The sequence below is a fragment of the Balaenoptera acutorostrata genome, chromosome X, assembly GCF_949987535.1.
Source record: "Balaenoptera acutorostrata chromosome X, mBalAcu1.1, whole genome shotgun sequence".
NCBI classification, from domain to species: Eukaryota; Metazoa; Chordata; class Mammalia; order Artiodactyla; family Balaenopteridae; genus Balaenoptera; species Balaenoptera acutorostrata.
The window spans coordinates 107,445,461-107,458,783 of record NC_080085.1 but is presented as its reverse complement, the minus strand read 5'-3'; the positions used below and the strand labels follow the sequence as shown (position 1 = coordinate 107,458,783).

The following is a 13,323-nucleotide window of genomic DNA, read 5'->3' as shown; positions in this document are numbered from 1 at the left end:
TGGGGAAATATCTATTCAAATCTTTCATCCATTTTTAGAATTGGGTTGTTTATCTTCTTTTTATTAAGTTGCAAGAGATCTTTATATATTCTGGATACAAGTCCTTTATCACATGTATGATTTCCTAATATTTTCTCCCACTGTGGCTTGTCTTTTCATTTTCTTAATGATGTCTTTTGAAATGTAAAAGTTTTGAATTTTGGTGAAGTCCAGTTTATCAATTTTTACAGTGGATTGTGCTTTTTGCGTTCTGGAAACTCTTTGTCCAATCCAAGGTCACACAGACTTCCTCCCATATTTTCTTCTAGAAGTTTTATTGTTTTAGTGATAAAACTTGGGCAAGATACTACAGTGAAATAGTTCTAGGCAGTCAGAGAGCAAAATGAAAAATGGAGGGGAAAGGGGAAGTTAGGAGGGTTTTAAAGAAGAGTTCTGTCTTTTAAATATTTTCTAGATCCAATCTCTGGTCAAATGAGAAAATGTTCTAGCTCAATTAATGAGGAAACCATGCCTGTTTGTTCTGATCAAGATTTAGTGTTAGCTTTATCTGAATAATATCAATATTAGCTGGCAATGTTGCCTTTATCCAGAGTTCAAATGTTTGCTATAATGTGTATAAATTGATGATACCATAGAAATGCATGAAAGACATTCAAAGCAACACCAATAACACACTCACTTCAAGGATGCAAGCAAACAAAAATGGCTTGATGATAATTTGTCGCTGGATGGAATGTTAAATGAAAGAAATCTGGACTTGAGATGGGTGAATATCAGATGTGCATGAATGGATCATGGCCATAACATGCAAGGAGGCATTGGGTATGACATGGAAACAAACCTTGGAGAAATATCACATCCTTGCTGCATAAAGGCACCCAAGGAAAACCAAAGACTGTTAAATATTCCAAATTCATTTGGAGGATCAGGAGGGCTTTGCGGGTCACGAGGTTCTTCATTGTTGTCTTCCAAGTGCCATTCGTAAGGGCTGAATCTGCTGACTAGGAAAAGAACTACACTGACTCCAATGTAAGCGAAGACGATGCACATCCAGATTTCATAAGCCAAGGGATCCAGAAACGAGAATACTCCTGGTTTTGATTTCTGAGGCTTCTTTATCATGATGGAGATGCCCAGGCTCATAAACGGCTTTGAGAAATCTATGACTTCTTCACGGACCAGCGTTATAGTGAGTGGAGCAACAGCTATATCAGCCCTCTGGAAAAAAAACATTTTTTGACTTTTAGAGACAGTATTTCCATTAGTCATTTGCCACTTAATATACCTCTTTGGTAGAAATATAAAGTCTTAAGACACTATAACCAACTGATTTGTCAATGCTTTGGTTAGACAAGTAGTAGCATTCAGTGGGTCCTAAAATACTCTAACTTGATGGTAAGTTAAGGAAAAGACACTTTGTCCTCTGAGGCATATTGGCTTAGGGCAACTGATTCAATTTTTTTTCCTAAAATTGTTTTGCTACCTTGCAACTCAACTTGTACTCTCCTGTGACATACCACTGTTTAATTCTTATATTCTTATTTTAATTTTCATGCTCTTATGTCATATCTCCCTTACCTGACTGGAAATTCTTGTGGGAACAGCATAATAGTCTATACTTTTGATATGTGCCTCCCTCCCCACTATGAGGTGCAACACAGGACTACAGTACTCAGTTTAACACTTGAGTGTTTGCCATTGTTCTTGACTTATTTCTTTGAGAGTATGTCTATAAAAACATAAGTTCTTTGAAGGCAGGGGCTCAATTTCCTATTTTTGTATCTATCACTGCAAAAGATCCTAAACTAAAGAAACTGTAGATGCCTAAAAAATAAGCTCTTGACTATTGAATACAAAATATGCAAACATGAAAGAATTCTGCATGGGCAATAACAAGGGCAAAGCAGTTATTACAATACATATTAATTTATATAGTAAGCCATCATTTCTAGTGATACATATCAGTGTAGCACTCACATGTATTGGATCAATAAAATAAATGCGTCAGTAGTGCACTGCATAATTAGTTCAGGCAAAGGCAGACAATGTTTTTATATTAGTCCCATGAAAATAGGCACTAAGAACTTCTACACTTATTTCTTTTGTCTTCCACAATAGTTCCCTTATGTCAGTAGTACGTTTTAGTCTGGAGCCAGGCCTTAAAATGCATACTTAGAAAAATGCTTCTAAGGAAAGGCTTTGGATGGTATATCAGGTATAAAGTGAAAACACCAATTTTGATGATCATTTTTTCTTTGTTAAATAGTTATGCCTCAATATCCCTACCAGTAGGGGAAGAATGATGAAATCTGAGACAGGGTATTTTTTTTTTTAATGTCTTAGTACTTTGATTTACACATGGTGACTCAAACTGGTTAAGAAACACTCCTTAATTAATTGAAGGGGAAATGCAGTAATAAACAGCCAGCTAACATTGATTCGGTGCTTACTCTGTGTGAGGTGTTGTGCTAAGCCCCTTATATATATTTAATTCTCACAGCAACCTTGAGGTTGGTCCATGATCATTCCCATGTTAGGGAAGGAGGAAGTGAGGCACTGAGAGGCTGGGCTTAGAACCCTGGTCTTCAGATTCCAGAACTCACTCTCTTAACCACCGTAATATTCTAACTCCAGAGATACTTGCAGGTTTCTACTATATATTACTTTTATGTACAATAATCAACCTCAGCCAACGCCTCTCGGGTTCATTCCAGTGTATATCTGAGTGCCTATTCTGTGCCAAGCACTATTCTTGGTGCTAGGGGTGAAGCAGTGAGCAAGACAAACAAAAGACAAAAATCTGCTGCAGAATGTATGCATTTATTGAAGCCAACAGCCTGCTGACCAAATCTACCTTGAAGGCTGACTACCATCTCAAACTCACCATTTCTAAAATTAAATCCATCATCTATCACCGTGAGGTTGATTCTTCTTTAAGTCTGTGAATGACGCTTATTCCAAATGTTTCCCAGTCCCTAATCCTTACCTACCCTCTCTGCAGATGATCTTGCCTCTTCCTTTACTGAGAAGATGGAAGCCATCTGATATGAGCTCTATCACCTCAGTGCCTTTCTTCTCTTCCTCAATATATTGCTGTTATCTTTATCCCTTCTGTCATTCCCATCGCTTAGAAAATGAACTCTTTCTTTCTAAGATTTACTCTATGTATTCCTTGCATCTCATACTCTTCTGTCTCTTCTTAAAATTCAGCTCTGTTTATTCTCTTTTGCTATTTTTTCCTTCTCAGTCTATTCTAGTGGTTCTCAGTGTGTGATTCCCCAGACTTAGCAGCAACAGAGCCACCTGGGAACTTGTTAGAAATGCCAATTCTCAGGCCCCACCCCATGTTTATTAAATAAGAAACTTGGGGGCCCCAGGTGGCCCTCCAGGTGATTCTAATTCCTGCTGTAATTTGAAACCACTGACAGGTCTTATTCACTTAATAATTACCTCATACTCAGGTCATTCTGTATACTGACAAAGAAAAATGAAACAAAAAAACACTTCTTCCTCCTTTTTTTGATCCTACTACCCTCTTAACCATACAGCATCACTCCCTATCACCACCCATCTTCTTGAAAAATTCATCTTTACTATCTCTTGATTTTAACACAATGTTTCCCTTATACACCTGTGCTCTAACTTCCATTCCCCTCCAATTTAGTGAAATTGCTTCTTGAACTATATAGTTGGTTACCAAATTCAAAGACCTTTCTGCAGACCACTCATATACCACTGGCCCTTAGCACTATATGTACCCTCTTTCCTTAGCTCTCTGATGCTGAAGACTATGGGTTCTTCTCCTACCTTTCTGAATGTTCATTTTGTCTTTGCTTCCTAGTTCTGCTCTCTCAGTCAAGATGTACGTTTGTACCCCCAGAATCTATTCACGGGCCCTGGTTTGGTAGGTAATTAATGAAGGTTTGTGGAATAAGCAAGTCTCTTTAAGGTTCTGTTCTTCCTTTCTCCCCTCAGTATTATTACCTATGGCTTCAACTCTTCCCTCATTGCGCTAACTCCTGAATCACCAGTTCCACATTTCTAACTGGAGGGGAGACAAACACAGGTTTTATCTATTTTACTCTTTTCCCTGGGGCCAGACCAGCTCGTAGAAACAAAAGCAACTGAGGAGAATGGAATCGGCCCAAAAGCTAGTGGGGTTTTTTGGCACAGAGAGTCTGAATCAGCTAGAAAGAACCTTGTCATGCCAAGAGAATTCACAGATAAAGCCACCTTCTATCCCTGCCAACGTATTTCTACCTCCTGCTTAGAACGTGCAAATGCCCTACTAGCAGCATTTCCCAGTTGATCTCATTTGATTTAATTACTTCATTTAAGTAGTTTTTTATCTTTAAAATCAAAATACTAGATAGTTCTGAAAGAAATTGCCACTTCTTTGTTTTGGAAGGAAGAACTAAGGGACACTTGTGTGAGAAAATCACTTTGGATTGAATTTAGGGGAATTAGGTTCTTTTTCAAGCAGGTCAAGAAAGGATTTTGAGAATCTTGACACCCTTTAAGAGAAAAAAACCTAACTCAGTAACTGAAACACTCACCAGATGATAAGCACAGCTAAATGCTAACAAGATGTGGCTAGATAGACAAAGCGGGGCTTCTTGTCTGGTTCCCAGGAACGTGCAGCAAAAGAACAGATTCCCAAAGAAAGCCATTTTTATTTTTTTTAATTTTATTTATTTATTTTTTGCCTGCCTGAGCATCTGTATTTTTTTTTTACTGAGGTATAACTACTGAAGCCCGTGTGCCTTGAGCCCGTGCTCTGTAAGAAGAGAAGGCACCGCAATGAGAAGCCTGCGCACCGCAATGAAGAGTAGCCCCCGTGCGCAGCAACGAAGACCCAATGCAGCCAAAAAGAAAGCCATTTTTAGTTTGAAGTACTTTTGAAGTCACACAAGACAACAGGAAGAAGCTGCTCCCCTCAGGCACTTGCTCTTCAGCCAGGCTTTTCTACCTTTCCTGAATTGTTTCTTTCTAAGGAGCTTTTTCAGAGATGGCAGTTTGTTTTTCCGGAGGGTGCTTCTTCAATGAAGAACAGTGTTAAATCTGTGCTCAATTAAGCCTCATTGATGTGGACCTGGCTCCAAAATGATAATTACCACGCTGAACCTGAAAAAAGACCTATACAGACGGAAATAGACAAAGGGATAGCAAAGGGCAGGTAGGAGAGGCTCAGCTGGTAGAGGGGGAGGGAGCTGCTGATCGAGCCAACTCAGCCGGAGACTGAGCAGCCCCGCCCATCTCTTGTATGCTTGGTGAGGCCAACGCAGCAGAAAGGTCATATCAGCTCATAGCCAGCCTTGGAAAAACCCTTGCCCTCTGCCACCACTACCCCTTCCTCCATATGAAAAGGCTCTTGTCATGGTCTCTTATTTCAGAGCTCAAGGCCTGCTTGGCATAATGCCTGTGACGCAATCAACATACTTATTAGAGGCAATGGGGAGTAGCAGGTAACTAGTGTCAGAAAAGACTCATTTAGCTCTCCTGGGACAGCTGTAGCATGCAGATGAGCGGGAAGGTCATTTTCAGGTCAACTTAAAGATTTCAGGGGCCAACACTGACGAAAAAGTGAAAAAGGCAACTCCCCAAATGGCATTCCTTTCCTGGTCTCGGCTCCTTATGAAAGCCAGCTGTGGCTGGGAGAGAGTGTTAAGAATTCTCCAGAGGGCTAGGGAGCAGCTGAAATTCGGCCTCAGCAGTGAAGTATCTCACTTGTGGCATCCTGAGTCAGTCCAGCAGTCTTTTGTCCTCAAGCCTCTGCCTGTGCTAGTAACAGCAGCCAGCAGGCCATTTTCAGAAACGTAGGTGGTGTGACGGTGCTCTGGGTGATGGACAAAACCCAGCAACTGGCAAGAGCTCAGGGTAAGAGTGTGCTAGCGCTTTTGCTTGCATCTTGACTGCTTAAAGGATTTTCATCAAGCGGCTTAAGAGTGGCTGTGTGGGCTCAGTAAACACACAGAATTAGGTTTGATTTTTCCACTCACTGGTGGCAAACCCGGAGTAACTGCACTATTGGAGGGGATTTAGCTTGAGGGGATATATAATCCTTTTCATAGGTGGGTTGCCAAAGTCGTAAATTTCATAAAACTTAAAACCCAACAAACTCATATGTGTAGGGGCGATGCGCTTAAGAGTCTGACAGGTTGAAGACAGAAATGACGCTTATTTTATTTTTTTTAACATCTTTATTGGGGTATAATTGCTCTACAATGGTGTGTTAGTTTCTGCTTTATAACAAAGTGAATCAGCTATACATATACATACATCCCCATATCCCTTCCCTCTTGCGTCTCCCTCCCACCTTCCCTATCCCACCCCTCTAGGTGGACACAAAGCACCGAGCTGATCTCCCTGTGTTGTGCGGCAGCTTCCCACTAGCTATCAGCTTTACATTTGGTAATGTATATATGTCCATGCCACTCTCTCACTTTGTCCCAGCTTACTCTTACCCCTCCCCGTGGCCTCAAGTCCATTCTCTATGTCTGTGTCTTTATTCCTGTCCTGCTCCTAGGTTCTTCAGAACCATTTTTTTTTTCCCCGCCTGTAGCATTTGTTGTAAAGCTGGTTTGGTGGTGCTGAATTCTCTTAGCTTTGCTTGTCTGTAAAGGTTTTAATTTCTCCATCAAATCTGAATGAGATCCTTGCTGGGTAGAGTAATCTTGGTTGTACGTTTTTCCCTTTCATCACTTTAAATATGTCCTGCCACTCCCTTCTGGCTTGCAGAGTTTCTGCTGGAAGATCAGCTGTTAACCTTATGGGGATTCCCTTGTGTGTTATTTGTTATTTTTCCCTTGCTGCTTTTAATATTTGTTCTTTGTATTTAATTTTTGATAGTTTGATTAATATGTGTCTTGGCGTGTTTCTCCTCGGATTTGTCCTGTATGGGACTCTCTGTGCTTCCTGGACTTGATTAACTATTTCCTTTCCTATGTTAGGGAAGTTTTCAACTACAATCTCTTCAAATATTTTCTCAGTCCCTTTATTTTTCTCTTCTTCTTCTGGGACCCCTATAATTCGAATGTTGGTGCGTTTAATGTTGTCCCAGAGGTCTCTGAGACTGTCCTCAATTCTTTTCATTCTTTTTTTTTTATTCTGCTCTGTGATAGGTATTTCCATTATTTTATCGTCCAGATCACTTATCCGTTCTTCTGCCTCAGTTATCCTGCCATTAATTCCTTCTAGAGAATTTTAAATTTCATTTATTGTGTTGTTCATCATTGTCTGTTTGCTCTTTAGTTCTTCTAGGTCCTTGTTAAACGTTTCTTGTATTTTCTCCATTTTATTTCCAAGATTTTGAATCATCTTTACTATCATTGCTCTGAATTCTTTTTCAGGTAGTCTGCCTATTTCCTCTTGCCTATTTGTTTGGTCTGGTGGGTTTTTACCTTGCTCCTTCATCTGCTGTGTATTTCTCTGTCTTCTCATTTTGCTTAACTTACTGTGTTTGGGGTCTCCTTTTCACAGGCTGCAGGTTCGTAGTTCCCATTGTTTTTGGTGTCTGCCCCCAGTGGGTAAGGTTGGTTGAGTGGGTTGTGTAGGCTTCCTGGTGGAGGGGACTAGTGCCTGTGTTCTGGTGGATGAGGGTGGATCTTGTCTTTCTGGTGGGCAGGACTGCGTCCGGTGGTGTGTTTTGGGGTGTCTTTGAACTTATTATGATTTTAGGCAGCCTCTCTGCTAATGGGTGGGGTTGTGTTCCTGTCTTGCTAGTTGTTTGGCATGGGGTGTCCAGCACTGTAGCTTGCTGGTCGTTGAGAGGAGCTGGGTCTTAGTGTTGAGATGGAGATCTCTGGGAGAGCTCTCGCCGATTGACATTATGTGGAGCCAGGAGGTCTGTGGTGGACCAGTGTCCTGAACTCAGCTCTCCCACCTCAGAGGCTCAGGCCTGATTCCCAGCTGGAGCACCAAGACCCTGTCAGCCACATGGCTCAGAAGAAATGGTAGAAAAAAAAGAAAGAAAGAAAAATAAAATAAAATAAAATAAAGTTATTAAAATAAAGAATTAAAAATATTAAAATAAAAAAATTTAAAATGTAATTAAAAAAAAGAGAAGAGGGCAACCAAACCAATAAACAAATCCACCAATGATAACAAGTGCTAAAAACTAAACTATGATAAACATATAAATCAGAAACTATTCAGTCACATATAGCAAACCCCAAGACTACAGTTGCTCCCAAAGTCCACTGCCTCAATTTTGGGATGATTCGTTGTCTATTCAGGTATTCCACAGATGCAGGGTACATCAAGTTGATTGTGGAGATTTAATCCGCTGCTCCTGAGGCTGCTGGGAGAGATTTCCCTTTCTCTTCTTTGTTCGCACAGCCCCTGGGGTTCAGCTTTGGATTTGGACCCGCCTCTGCATGTAGGTCACCCTCTGGCATCTGTTCTTCGCCCAGACAGGACGGGGTTAAAGGAGTGGCTGATTCGGGGGCTCTGGCTCACTCAGGCTGGGGGGAGGGAGGGATACAGATGTGGGTGGAGCCTGTTTCGGCAGAGGCCGGCGTGACGTTGCACCAGCCTGAAGCATGCCATGTGTTCTCCCAGGGAAGTTGTCCCTGGATCACGGGACCCTGGCAGTGGCGGGCTGCACAGGCTCCCGGGAGGTGAGGTGTGGATAGTGACCTGTGCTCGCACACAGGCTTCTTGGTGACAGCAGCAGCAGCCTTAGTGTTTCATGCCCGTCTCTGGGGTCTGCGCTGATAGCCACGGCTCGCGCCCGTCTCTGGAGCTCGTTTAGGTGGTGTTCTGAATCTCCTCTCCTCACGCACCCCGAAACAATGGTCTCTTGACTCTTAGGCAGGTCCAGACTTTTTCCTGGGCTCCCTCCCGGCTAGCTGTGGCACACTAGCCCCCTTCAGGCTGTGCTCACGCAGGCAACCCCAGTCCTCTCCCTGGGATCTGACCTCTGATGCCCGAGCCTCAGCCATGACGCTTAGTTTAAATGTCATTTAAAACTTTTTTTTTGAGCTGAAAGGCTTATGTTATAGCTTAATCATCCAATGATCTGATGCAAAACTTGTAACCCACCTGGAGACTGTGCGTGAGCAGGAGCTTGTCAGCTACAATTTTAAAGCACTTGTTGAAAGCAAGGGGGAGGATGAGAGAGAGTGGGTAGGCAATGCATTGGCATGTAGTGCATAAGATATTATCCGTCATCTGAGAGAAGAGGCAGACGTGACCTGACCCTTCATCCCTGTATCAACCATAAGGTTCTAGTAGCCTTTGGCAGACATGTTGTTTGGAAAGTTTAAATGTGTCGGAGAAAGGAGTGGGACAGAATCAAGCTAGACAATAGGCATATAATTGCTAACTGTTGGGGGCCTGGACTTAAACTGCTTTATTGGCTGTACTCTATGGGATATTTAATGTCTGCAGTTGTTTGGATCTGGAGAAAGGGATGAGGTCTATTTAAATCTCTGCAACAACAAGCAGTGTCACAACAGGATCTCCTCATTTCTTTATACAGAACAGATGTCCCAGTCTGGATCTCTTGGTTAGGGCTCCCTGTCCTTGGGGAGCTGAGAGAGTTAAAGACAAAGTGAAGATAAAGGAGTGTCCCTGGAGCTGGGTAAAAGCCTCATGAGACTAAATTTGGTTGGAAATATTTCCCCACCGTGTCTGCTCAGAATGGCAGACTTCCATGCATCATTAATGCTCCTTCCTGGAATTCATATGCCTCATTTGAAAGAGAGGGGTGCTTTTATCAAACCATCAGCCCTCCTGCCAAAGCCCAGTGTAATCACCTGAAGAACAGAAGAGAATATTTGGCATCTGTTATTTCACCCTTGCTTCTCTGCCTTTTAGCTGGAAGGACAGATCGACTTTCTGTCTTCCTTAATGGAAAATGAATCTATCTTAGGATAGTGACAACTTAAGAGATAATTTCTTCTGGGTAGAGAAATGTCAGTGTGAATAGCATCTGTAAAATTGCCATTTGTCCCAGGAGTGTGAAGGAGTCTGAGGATGCCCAGGGGATGTGACCTGGAATCAATTGTCCTCCAGCCTCATCTCCATCCCCAAGCTCTCTGCTCTCTTGTAAGCCAGAGGTACCAATCTGGGTAGTATTTTGTCTGTCCTTTCCTATCCTTAGTTCTAAGTGCTAGGAACATAAGGAGCATGGCAGCTGCCCACTGGGAGGTGTCCTTTTGTCAATTAGGACCTCAATTTCCTTCCAGCCCTTGTCCTGACTCTCTTTTTCTGTTAGATCATATCTCCTCTCAAAGGGTAGAAACTCTCAGCTGCCTACCTGGGTTTTCAAATATTTCAAGTGATAACTAGAGATGTGTATTACATTATCCTGGAGGCCACAGATAAACAGGATGGGTATCTCAGATGGAAAAGCTCATAATCCAACTAGATTGTAAGCCCCTTGAAGGCAGGTAGGATTATCTTCCCATAATTGGACATGCTTAGTAAACTGAACCAATGACTCAGTGGACAGAGCACTGGACCAGGAATCATGAAACCTGAGTTATAGTCTAAGCTCTGCCAAGCTGTGTGATTTTGTGATTTTGTCACAATACCTGCCACTATTCCTGTCATCCCTGTCCTATAGCAGGACTTGGTTTCCTGGTTTACCCAATGGGCAATTCTAATGTTCAGTCCTGGCCAGTCTCCACATTTACGTGTAAAGTGAATGAAAAGGTAGGCTAAAGAATATCTAAGAGCCCTGCTAGCAACAAAATGTTTTTAAATGTCCTCTTAAAACACATGCTATTTGGGAACCGTAAAAACTTGTGGTCTGAGGACAACTGCCATGTGGCGATGTTACAGACATTAAGCTCAAAATCAAAACTTCTAAAAGCAGGTGGACAGTTTCAAGTCCATAATGTTCTGAAGAGCTTATATAACAGGGGCACATTGTGTCCTACTGACATTTGTTTCAAAAATAGCCTTCTTAGTGATACAAGGTGGCCCAAACATCAACCTTGATTTGATTTTCTTTAGAGGAAAAAAAAAACCATTTAGGACTCATCTGAAAAGAGGCTGATTGGCTTCTTTCTTCTTTAACAAGTTTAATTTATTTTGACTCTTTCTTGAGACTTTATGGCAGATACTGAAATCTCCTTTGCAAAGCTTTTTTCATCTCTGCCTTTCTTCATTTTTTTCCTACTCTGATCTGTTGTACATACTAAAAGTATAAGAGAAAATGCCCTAAAGATTAAGCTGTGTCTGTCTGTGTAGTTTTCGTGTTATTGCAAGAAATACTTCCATGTTCTCCATCCTTTTGCTTATTAAGCACTTAGGGAAGTCACCGGGGGGGTTTTGCCCTTCTTTTTCTTAAGCAACTTGCAAACCATAGGAGACCAGGCCTGCCAGAAATGAATGCCTGTTTTCACTTTTCTCCATTTCTATCAATGACAGAGAAGTTGCAAACTTCCCAATGCTGAAAGATGAAAACTTCTAAATGAAGAGGAAGACTCACTTAGCTTAGATCATCCTCCCTTACAGACAGCTCTCACTCCAAGCATGAGAAGAACGTCCATTTTTCATAGCCACACATCTTAGAGGAAAGTGGAACTTGGCAGTTCACTCAAATAGGTTGGTTTGTTCTCAGTTCCCAGGAATCACCTTGTGTTATGATCTCAGAAAGCACCAGACACTTGTTCTAGGTCAGGGGAGGGAGGAGGACATTTCTGTAAGAGCCTTCCCTGGCTATTGCTTTTATCTTTAGTAGAAAGAACTGGGTGAAAAAGATGGGTAGGCTCCTCCAGGAGAATTCTTACCTATTCAGCAGTAGAGAGTTGGTTTCTAAATTACTAAACAAATATGGGACTTGCTAATTCTCAAGCTCCCTCACTCACACATACACAAACCGGAAAGAGGAAGAGAATGTGGAGATTAAGTGGGTGCAGTACAGAGGGCATGCCAGAGGAGAAACCAAAATCCACTGAGAAAGCTGGTCTTGGTCTGAACAATGTCAAGAAATTTGCCTTGCTCTTCAGCACTGTGTTTAATGTCCTGTGCAGTGACAGGAGGTCACTGAGCTATTTACACAGCATGACAGGCTTTCTCTTGAGACAGTAGAGCGCTCTGGCAATTGAGACATAATGGGCTGGTAGAGCCCATGCCAGTTACTCTGCCCTAGTGGAAAGAGCCCCTAAATTCCTTGTCAGGTTTATGTGGCCAAATACTCTTCCCGCCAGAATGGCTAAGGCACCAAGGGCCTTTGCAACATGTTTCAACTATCTTTTAGGATGGGATGGGTCTGCAACACTTGGCTGTTAGGCGGTATAGGGCAATGGTTAAAGAACACAAACTTCATAGTCAGAGACCTGGGTTCAAATCACTGTGTCAGTACAAGCTGTTTGGCCTTGACATGAGACTTCACCTCTCTAGGCTTCAATTTTTCTCATCTGTAGAATGATGTTAATAGTGTTTTGAGGATTAAGTTACATAATGCTTGTAAAGCACTTGGCACAATGCCTGGCGACCAGTAACTATGCAAAAAATGGTAGCTAATAATAATAAAAATATTATAGGATTACCTCTCACCATGAACTCAATTTAATGGATATTGGCTGGGCATTATTATGTGCCAGGCATTCACTTATTAAAGCAAAATGTGAGCATCTCTTATGTACCAGGTAATGTGCTAAGAGCAGGGGAGAGCTGTGAGCAAGACAGGACCTCTTAGAGCCTGAGTGTTGGGCAGATTAGGGACAGGAAATAGAAGAAGACTTGATCACCAATTTGTAGAGTAAGAGGTTACAGCTGTGTCAGGATGGTTCAGAGCTTCTCAGGTTTCTCAGAAAGCATGATGGGTGCTCTGTCCCTTCTTCAGCCCCTCTCTCTGGCCTTAGAAGTTCTTCTTTCTCATAACTGGGTTCACTTGCATCTTATCTGCAATTCAGCCCTGCCCCAGTTCCCAGGACCAGCCTTGACCCAAGACAGGGTCCAGCCCCACAGCTGGGGGCTAAGGTTCAAATCGCCTTGCAGCTTGTCTGACTGGAAGATGGTGCTCTGGTTTTGATACTTGAGGTCCAGTCTCGTTTTAAGCCTTAATTCCCTTTCTGTGCCCTTAGTTTTAGAAATGAGCTTCTGCCTTTGTGCTTGTTCCTTAGGACCTGTTCCAAAAACTTATTTAGCGACCCCAGTACTGTCTTATGATTGGAGTGCTATACCTTATTCTTGTTAATTCCTGTCTCAAGTGCTGGAGTCCTTATCCTAAACCTCAGTCCAATAGCTAACTTGTGGACATTTGCTTCTTGCCAGACTCTTCTCAATATATCCACCCCCTAAATTCCTCTCCTTCCCCTAACCTGTTGTTTAGACAGGGACTGGTCATTGCAAGTAACCTTTGTCGGT

At 42.2% G+C, this 13,323-nt stretch overlaps 1 protein-coding gene across 2 annotated transcripts in view; it reads right to left on the bottom strand.

Annotated features, from left to right (window-relative positions):
- GRIA3 (glutamate ionotropic receptor AMPA type subunit 3) overlaps positions 1–13,323 on the bottom strand; it is a 287,984-nt gene that overhangs the window by 67,845 nt on the left and 206,816 nt on the right. Inside the window, exon 11 of one of the 2 annotated variants that reach the window (XM_028165001.2) lies at positions 842–1,218. In XM_028165001.2, coding sequence (XP_028020802.2) covers positions 842–1,218 — 377 coding nt within the window. Of the gene's footprint in view, positions 1–841; positions 1,219–6,338; positions 7,940–13,323 lie in introns of those variants that run through there. The other variant, XM_057538112.1, reaches the window with a different exon arrangement.